Raw genomic sequence first — 10,386 nt, forward strand, 5'->3', positions numbered from 1 at the left:
TCAGCAGGTTTCCCTTAGACAGAAAACTTTGAACCAATATGACTGTATGATCTGCTTGAATTCTCTGTAAATTGCCTTGAGATGACATGTGTTATGAATTGGTGCTATATAACTAAACATAATCGAATTGAAAATTGATTCCAGCCTTAAGAAACTACTGCTTATTTAGACAACAGTAGAGGAGCCCTTATGTCAGCAGTCACACAGAAAGAATTCAGCATTAAATAGATGCTCACTTGCTGTAGATATATGGGTTTAGTGGTAATTTGGAGTTGGAGGGGCGCAATGGCTAAACTGTAACAAACCTTAAAAAAAACACAGTAGAAACAAGCTAGAGAAAAATAAAATCTGAGGCATCCGCCACTTGCTATGATTCCACATAAGCTTTTGGTGATTTTTTTTATTTTTTATTTTGCAGACCATCTTATCATTTGGACTTTCTCAACTATTTTTAATCCTAAACTTACTGGCGGGGCATAGTCATATGAGGGCGTAGGCAGAAATGCAAAGGGGGCCTTCATTATTATTGTATACTTGCATGGTACTGGGGTTACAGCTAAAAGCTGATAAATTAAAAAATAAGATTTAGAACAACAATGATGGAATGATGCATTTCAATTAAAGGAGTATGATTATGAAAAAATCTTGACAATGAGATTTAAAAAATCTGAAAAATCCTTACAATAAAGGGATATTGGCCATTGAAATGGCTACGTTCTGTTGTGTATTTTTAGTGCACATGAAGCATGTTGCACACAAGCCTTATTTCAAGAATCCCTCATGTTCTCTGACCATATGAGGACATCCACAGGCGACATGTTGAAATAAACACTGAAAGAAATTCTTACCTCTTGCAGATAACTTTTTGGTATTGATTATTTTGGCAGCATACTCCTGCCCTGTTGACAGCTTGACACATCTGCGCACCACTGAAAATGCACCCCTGGAGATAAAAAAAAACAAAAACAGATTTATTTCTATAAGATGGATGGTTATTGAATTCATATTAACTATTTAGAAGATAAGCTCATATAATATTTGTGCTCATCATGACTTTTCTTCTGTGAATCAAAATGATACAAACAAGCAACTTCTTCAGAGCCTTAATTGACTGAATGAGTCCAGGTCTGACTCATGTCAGAGCTGATGATTAATTTCAGTGGAAATCTGGCTTAAAATTCCTCAAATGTAACAGTGGAAAGCTGCATTGAAAGACCAAGCAGTCCAGAGTTATCTTCTTAATAAGGTCCCATGAGGAACCTCAGAGCCAGTCAGCATGTTCTAAATAATGTGCTTGCATGTGGATGGGGAGATGTGCAGCTAAGAAAACCAATAAAGCTCTTAAACACTGTTTCAGCATCAAAGGAATTCACTTATACGCTGGAACTGCATGAGAAGACAAAGAAGTGACGCTAAAACCATGAAATCTAATTTTTTTGATGGTGGGGGGTGTTCAAAGAGCAGATTTTTGCTGACTACAAATGGAGGAGCTCATGCTTCACTACTGAATAGTATAACAGTATTTTATCATGTATTTACTCATATAGGATATGATTTTAAAGTTCTTAACCTGAGCAGTGCCGATTTAGAGCCTGAGAAGGAAAGTGAACAACAAACACCCTCCAGTCCATAGATAACTTCTCAGCCTCGGTCGGCCTAGACCAATCTGTCCAGTCTGACTTCCAGCGGGTGTTGACAGTGACAAGTTGAACTATGACACTGGGTTTTGCTTCCAGACCAACAAGGTCAAAAGGTGAAAGCTGTAAGACCAGATGGTGGAAACTTAGAGGACTAAGTCTGTTTTTGATGTTAAAAAAAAAACCCAACAGAGGTCAAGAGGTGTTTGTTGATTCTTTGAGCTCGCAATAAAAACAACCAGGAGATGCTTGGAAGGACTGGACTTAGGGAAAGATTGACCCTAAATGTGCTGCAATGAAATAAAATGTAAACACCAGAAAAAGCATTATATGAAAACGTACCACGGAGCTTTGCTGATATGATAATGCAAACATGAAAAAAATGACTGCATATCTGTTTGTTAAAACCTAATTTTAACTATTTGTGTTTTATAGAATCTAAAACTAAGGCAAAAGCACCTGCATACTGTAGTTTGCAAAGCTCTTAAAAATATATAGTCTAATCTCAGCTGCTCATGAAACCCCGATTGGTAAAACAAAACCTAAACAATTAAAGGGAAAGTCGACAGATGGGATCCACTGACTGAAACAAAAAGGTGAGTGAATGAAAAAGCATATATATTTTTAATCAAACAAAAAACTTTGAATAAAAGTATTTTTTTTCTAGAAGTGCAGTAAAAAAAGGATGAGTAAACCAATAATACAAAGAACAGAAATGATTGTTGAATAAAGAAATATAAGACAATTAAAGGTAACGTTTCATCCCATTCTGCAGCCATTACGTCTGTTGCTCTTACAGCCAGAGCTACTCAAACACAAATACTGCTCTAATAAAAGCAAACATACTAGTTATATTAAATTAGCTACTACTGAACTACCATAATTACAGCAAGTGCACTCCAAGGCAGCACACAACAACTGCATTCAGTCAGTTTCTAACACAGATCCCTACGTCCCAACCATTGCAGAGAAACCAACAACAAAAAAAACAAAGCCCAAAAACAAAAATAACAAATGAAATTTTCATTAAAATAAATAAATATTTGACCAGAAATCATTAGAAACGTGAAAAATTATATTTTTAATTACATTAATTTCTATATAATGATAGTGTCGGTTCCCTGTCGTGATAAAGCAGCTTTATATCTGCTGTAAATATGCTATTAAACAAGCTCATGACAAGATATTTTTTCCAACTCCAAGAACCCAAACTTGTATCTAAAATAACAAAAACATACTCTAAGGTGAGTGGTGTCTACCTACAGTCCCAAACAATCCAAGTCGCGATGAATCACACAAAGTGACGGACCAATTTCATAAGAAAGATCGAATAAGATGGAAACTGTCCCCTAAATTAGCTACAATCTATGATCCAAAGGATAATTTCTGAATAACAATCTCCCTCCATAAATGCATCAAAGCAGGAAATGCCAACATTTTTAGCCTTCTTACTTTTTGCATTATGTAATGCTTGGATATATGTCTTATCAATTTTAATTTTATTTAGATGGCGCATTCAAAGACAATAAAAGTAAAAAATAATTTATTACAAACGGGAAAACTAGAAATCAAGCAAACAGACAGATATTCTTGAAATATAAAACAACATCCACAACCACAGAATCTGCTGCACATTTTTTTGTGTGATTAGGGTGCAATAGTCCATATCAGAGCATCTCTAATTACAAGGTGCAGAGCATGTAAATCTGCACACCAAAGCTTCAAATGCCTAAGATAACAATCCGCTTTTTATCAAAAAAAACCATCAGCTTAGCAGAGCAGAGATATTACACAATAACAGTTGCTGTCCCTTTTAAAAGCTAACCTGCTACTGTTGTTAATGACAATGAGATTTAAGTTAAAAAGTGCAGCACCAACGCGTAAAAAAGATCAAAGAGAATGCTTTTCTAACAACTGTCAGGGAAGGCTGTTTGTACCAATTGGTGTAAAAGACGAGCTGCTTGTAGTCAGGAAAGGATGATAATATCGTAACAGATAAGCTGAAACGACAAGCAAAGTCACGATGCTTAAATGCCATAAGTCCCACAAAGAGTCAGCAGCCAAAAGTGAGAGCGCCTAATCATATCTCCTCTGACGCTCATTATCAGGTACACAGAGGCGCATATAGCATTATCATCTGCAGTCAAAGCCGCTTACACCTGAACTCCTTCTTCTGGAAGGGATACGACTGGATGATTTATTCTAATCAGCTATAAAAGACGCCTTGCAGGGTAGGATTCGTGTCACTTGCACAAGATCAAAGTCCGACTAATAGGTCATAAATCACTGGAAATGTTCTCCTTTTCCTTTCTATTTAAGAGCCGAAACTTAGGAATATGAACCAGAGCTTAAACAGACAAGAGTTAGGCAGCCAAGACATTCCCAACAACCAGAGTTATTACTGCTGGGACAGGAACCAGCTCTGTGGGGAGGCCATGTTAGTCTTTTCCCCGGCTGTTGTGTGCGCCTTGATCCTGGAAGACAACAGGTTACTGAAACTTATCCAGCAACAAAAAAAAAGTGACATACCAACTATCTGGGACACAGCTACCTGATCTAAGCTTTGAAGCTTCGTTAGTTTGGATTTTTGCTGGGTGGAAGCAGCGAAGACCAACTTGGATTCTTACAAAATGCCAACAAATACAAAGTTAATCTACAGCCATTACAATCTAATTCACTTTTCATCAAAGTTAGATGTTCAAGCTGATTGAAAACATCATATTTACTTTATCGTTAACACAGTTCATCCAGAAGGACCTTTATTGTGTTGGGTCCTAGGAATATCTGTAGATATAATTGGGTTACTCAATGTAAAAGGTATTTTATTAGCATCTGATGCAGGAGACACTCTTTTTCTTTTAGAGTTAAATTCCTTTTATTACAGCTGACCCTGCTATCCCTACCTCTCATTTAAAGTATACAGACAATACAGGAAAAACTGGTGTGGTTTGAGGATTATCCTTCTGACAGGAGGTTATGTGACTACTAGTGATGCCGTTGCTCCATCGGCCAATCTATTGTGGAGTTCCCCAAGGTTCTGCTCTTGGTCCATTTTATTTTCTACTTACATGATCCCTAAAGGAATGCATTTCAGGAAATTTCTCCTCATACAGACAATACAGGAATCTAGCAACACCTGAGCAAAAGTTTTATTATCACAGTGCTCATTGTAGAATACTTCTGGGTAAGACTCTTCTAGATGCACTAAAGACCTGAGAGACCCACTTGGTTATGTACCAAGTGCACCTCCTGCTCAGTCAATGTTGCTGGTTTGTCGTCATTTCTTTGCCCCTTGTTGTGAGTAATCCTGGTTAGGGTTGTCAAAAGTATCGATACTCAAAAAAGTATAGATACTGAAACGTTGTATCCGGATACAATAATCGTTTTTAAAAGTATTGACCTAAGCAGTCATTCATCTAAAGTGCAGAATAGAGGAAAATGCACTTTCTGAACACTTTGTGATTGAATAATTCTGTGCACTTTTCAGTTTCAGACTTTTTTTTTTGTAACAGGTGCAGCTGCTGAGAATTATTTTTGTTTCTTAACTGGTTTGGCTAGTGTCATTGTTATGTGTGCAAAGCATAGCCAAGGAAGGAACACTTAATTTTAATTTTATAACTTTATTTTATAAGTTTTTTATGAAGCTTGCTTAATGTTGTGCACAGCATACAACCTCAAAATATTGTTCTTATTGTTTATTTTATTTTATTTATTAATGAAAATATTTCTGTAGAATTTTGGAGTCTTTTTTTTTTATCCTGGTATCGAAAATGGTATCGAGTATTGAATATTTTCCTTAGTATCGGTATTGAGTTGAAAAGTTTAGTATAGTGACAACCCTAATCCTGGTTCTCAGTTTTTGTGTATTTTTTTTTTATGTTTTTGGCTTTTTATTTCCGTTACCTTTTTTTGTTATTTAGTCTTCATGAAACCACTTCAGCTTCAGTGTCTGCATTTGGATCCTTTCAAACCTCCACCCCGCCGTGACATTGGCTTTTAAAGCTGTAGTTTGTCCAGAATGCAGCAGCCCACCTCTTGCTGGCTCCCTATTCAATTTAGGGTTGAATTTCAGATTTCACTATTGACTTATGAAACACTCCACGGACCAGCTGCTGTTCCCCTCTGACTTTATGTGTCCCAGTGATTTCTCATAATTGCTGGCTTTTACTAGTCCCAGAGCCTGGGCTTGTACAGACTACTGTGAGGTCTGCACCTGTAGCACCTACACTATGAAAACCAGTTACTGAAGCACTGCTGTTTATAAATCTCATTTGAGACAATGTCAGAATATTTTATCCTCAATATGTGTTACTTAGATTCTTATTGTGTTTCACCTTTGAATTATATTAGTATTTTAGTGTTTGTCATCTGTTTCTAAAATCGCTTTATAGTAAATAAATTTCAACCTCTTGAAGCCTGCAAAAAGTAGAAGAGCTGAAACAAGAACTAAAAGCATAAAGCATTTTAAGTATATAAGCTACAAAAAACTAATTATTTCTGAACTTCTATTAAAAAAGTTTAACCCAACATTTATAAGCTTGCCTACAGCATTAAGTCCTTATTACAAACCTATTCATAAACCTTTTTTAAAATGCAGATGTGCAATTCTGTAAATGTTTTAAGCTTGAATTCCTTTGTTTTAATAATGATATTCAATGTAAGTATATTAAGTTGCTTATTTGTTTTAAAAGATGTTATTTTTTAAATGCTGAATCTCCCTTCTTACTGTGCGGATGTTCTGAGCTGAACAGGGGAATGATGGACAATAATCTGCTCCATCTGCCAGGGATGAGTTGCAAAATGTCGATTCTCCGAGAGCTTGTTTCTCTGCACACTTATCATTTCTTTATAATTTAATGGACCTGATACATAAATCCTGTTTTAGATGTTTAATGTTCAGCATTGTGTCTAGAACAGTTACTGTATGCTGCTTTCTTGGGCAGGACTCTACTGCAGATGGCATTTTTATTCTTAATAAGTGTTTGATGGTTAAATCAATGGTAAATTAATGCTTTTCTAGATTAACAATTCTACATTTTTTTCAAAGTTTTTTATCATATTTAATTGATCTGAATGGAACATGAGGTTACCTTGCCATATTTTTATCTATATGAACAAATATCTCAATAAATCCTTCAAGTTGGTCTAAAAGTCTATTCTAATGCTTTTGGCAACTTGAACAAACAGATCGACTCCATTTCAAAGTCTATAAAACTTAGATTTGTTCAATCCTGCAGGGTGGGAGTCAATGTTTTACAAGGAATCAACTTACCATGTTTTCTATCTACTGTTGCATTGAATCCAAAGTAATAAGACATAAAACTGCTTAGTCAGAGCGATACCGCAACTTTTACCATTACTTTTACCAACAATATGCTATCTTCATATCGGGCTGCACCCCTGATTTTAAGAACAATGTTGAAATATCTAAATGCAAACTAAAGACCTTTCAATCTGACATGCAGCTAAAACTAATTCAGTGACCGTCATCAGACCTGTTTCCTTTTTTATTATACTGATTCTTAAAGTCTAACACTTTTCTCTAATCTATTAACCTTTAATTACCTACAAATCTTTCAATATCAACAAACCTGCTTTTCCATAAGCAGTCGCATGTTAATCACCCTGAACATCTTGAGCATCCAAATGGAGATCATGGATGTAATTATTTAATGCAGGCAGCTGCCCCGTCAGGAAAAAATGCTAAACATCCTTTTTCTCCTGTTTAGTTCCCTTTATTTTAAGAACCTCCTCAGGGGCCTGACACGCGAAAACGCTCTGCTCATGTACATTTAGAGTCGACGTCATGACGCCACTCCACAGAAGCTGGATAAACGCTCTGAGCAAACACTTTAAGATGAGGCAAGTTATCCTTTGCCTTTAAAAGGTTTTTCATGTCTTAAACCAACAACTTAACAACTTGAAATATTACAGATAATTAATACAAGCGTTAACCTGTGAAGCAAATACAACACAAACCTGCAGAAAAACACTAAAATCCAAAGAAAGCCCAAAGTTACGCTCTCCCTGGGACTGTCTTACATTTTAGTGGCAAATTCAAGTTTAAATTGCAAAACCCATTGTTTAATTTATGGAAAATTCCAGAATAAGAACTCAGAATGTCTTAAACATTAGAGGTTTGCAGTGCTGGTGTTCACACTACTTTACATCTTCCATAATTTTTACCTGCTCTCTGACCCATTTTATTAAAGGTTTGGTTTGCTTTAAAAATCTACTCAAAAGAGCCAATAATAGGAAGATATCAAAGCAAAGGATCTGGGAAAAAAAAGAAAAAAGAAGTCAGTAGCCTTTAACATCCTAAAACATCCCACTGTGACCTCCATTATTTGGGAATGTAAGAAGCTTTAAAACACCAGGACCCTCTGTGGATCTGAATGAAGTGATGAAGATGATGGAGACAAAAAAAAAAAAACACAAAGAAAGTCGATCATTGCTGAGTCCCTCAACGAAAGAACAGCCTGATGGAAATCAATCAGTAAACGTAGAATTAGAGGTGTCGTTAAACCTTCATGCCTGGATATAAAGAAATAAATCTGTTTTCTGATGGGGCTTTAATCTTCTGTCGTTCCTGTATTTTACAGAGAATTTCGCTGACCTGCTTAAAGAAATAAAAGATGCAACCGCGACAGTTCAGCTGTTCTACAACTTAGTATCTGAAAATAACATTTCTAATTCAGAGGAGTTTTTTCATGTAAGGAATCTCAATACTAATGCAAAGGGACCACTAGAAAAACTGAGAGCAAGCTGCGTAATATTGACTATTCCTCTACTTTCTGGGAGAAAACTTGATATTTTTTCCCTGGAAACCACCGACTGTTTCTTAAACTGCTACGTCTTTAAACTAGATGCAAAAAGTGAAACAGGTCCTCTGACAGACACAACCATATGAAGACGGACTGATACAAAGCAGAGGAATGTCTGGAGAGTCAAAGTGACGTTTAAAAGCTTTTATCAGAATACGGTTTGAGGAGATAATTGCTCATGATTAAAAAGAAAACAATAAAAATATAACTTTACATACATAGCCAAAACAACAGCATTGGTCAAGATAAAAAAAAAATAATAAATTATTAATTCAGATTCCATACAGAGAACATCAAGTAATTTAGTTTTAGGGGGGAAACATTTGCAATACATCTAAGTTTCAGTATCTCAAGTGTTTTTTTGTTGAATATTCTGTTTTGATGTGCAAGTTGTCCACATGCATGCTTTCTTGCTTAACTCTTAATAAAATTCAGCAAAAATTTAAAAATACAATGACTGAACAATCTATCCTTTTAAGCAGACCTTAATGAGAGCTGCAAACTTGCAAAAACATTGAAACAAAACTCCCAAAATGCATTGCAAAATTCAAGAGGCAAATGTAAATATGTGTGAGAATGTATCAAATTTTGATTATTGTTTAAACATTAAATGCATCCTAGAAATTACAGAGGACAGAGCAACTGTAGCAAATCTCTTTCTGCATATTTATACAGATATCTGCTCTGCGTTGGAAAAAAAAAACATTTACAGCAAACCGCAGTTTCTGCTCATCTAATGTGGAAATGCTTTAACCACAAAACGTTACTTCAGGGTGAAATAAACCCATAGCAGAAATATCATCAGTGGTTTTAGTGCTTGTTTCTGGTGTAACAGATTGAGGATCCCACTCTGTGAGCCGGAGCAGCGTGTTTTTTAGAGCTGGCACAGTGAAAAAAGGCGCACATAGATAAAGAGCCGCTGCTGGCCTGCAGCTCTGCTCTGCAGAGCAGCCCTGCTGCAGCCTCCTCCACGGATACTCACTTCCCCAGCTCCTCGTACAGCTGGTATTCGTCCGTGAATCGCGTACAGGTTGTTGTGGCCATGGCTCTCCCCTGTCCTCTCTCTCTCTCGCTTGCTTCTTTACTCCCGAATCAACTCCGAAAGAATTAAATGTTAGTTCGGGCAAAAAAAAAAAAAAAAAATAGTGTATAAAAAAAAAAAGGAAAGAATAACAACGCGGCTCCGCCCAGCAGCTAGCCGGCCGTTGGAGCGGTGGGAAAGCCTTTAGAGAGGCGCCGAGAGTCGGAGGGGTATGATAGAGAAAGGCGAAGCTGGCAGTGAGGGTGTTTCTCTGACAGGCTGCTCCGCTATCTGACAGCTACCGCGCGCGCTCCGGGAAGCTTCTAGGCAAGCAGGACAAGCCTACCATTACTACTTCCGCCGGGGGATTTCAAAATAAAAGAAAGGATTTCGCAGCAAAAACTAAAAATCAATAAAATATTTAAAATTCGACCATGAAATAATATGGAAGCAAATCTTTACATATTTAAAATGAAAAAGCATTTTCAGAAATGCTTTTTCATTTTATAAATGTGGCTGCATTGTTTGACTCATAAATGAAATTAGCAATCAATAATCCTATTTGCATTTTCATTTTCTTCTTCAACACTGCTCTTCCTTTTACTTAATTAAAGTAAAAAAAAAAATAAAATAAAAAGACATTTGAGATATATTTTTCAAAATGTACCCCAGCAAATACGAATTAAGAAGATGGGTAGCCCGGTAAGCAAAGACCTTATGAAGAGCGGCTGCTGATGTCACTCTGCTGCACCCACCGCTCAGAATGCTTTTTCGTTTTTGAGTTATGGACAGTACTTTGCAGGCAGACCATGAAAACGAAAAAGCAATGTTTTCTCTTTGATTATGGTATAAAATGTGCAGTCTTAAAGAAGAAAATGCAAATGCAAATCGGATGATTGATTAC

General features: G+C 36.3%; 1 protein-coding gene across 42 annotated transcripts in view; it reads right to left on the reverse strand.

The window, feature by feature from the left end:
- Window positions 1-9,758, reverse strand: part of LOC107103247 (calcium/calmodulin-dependent protein kinase type II subunit beta) — an 89,598-nt gene extending 79,840 nt beyond the window's left edge. For all 42 annotated transcript variants that reach the window (XM_015402842.1, XM_015402861.1, XM_015402840.1 and 39 more), the window contains exons 1-2: window positions 9,444-9,758; window positions 849-943 (exon numbers count right to left, since the gene is read on the reverse strand). In XM_015402842.1, coding sequence (XP_015258328.1) covers window positions 849-943; window positions 9,444-9,505 — 157 coding nt within the window. In that variant the 5' untranslated portion in view covers window positions 9,506-9,758. The remainder of the gene's footprint in view (window positions 1-848; window positions 944-9,443) is intronic.
- Between the last annotated feature and the right edge of the window lie 628 nt (window positions 9,759-10,386).

The sequence above is a fragment of the Cyprinodon variegatus genome, unplaced genomic scaffold (assembly GCF_000732505.1).
Source record: "Cyprinodon variegatus isolate N-32 unplaced genomic scaffold, C_variegatus-1.0 Scaffold1403, whole genome shotgun sequence".
NCBI lineage: Eukaryota > Metazoa > Chordata > Actinopteri > Cyprinodontiformes > Cyprinodontidae > Cyprinodon > Cyprinodon variegatus.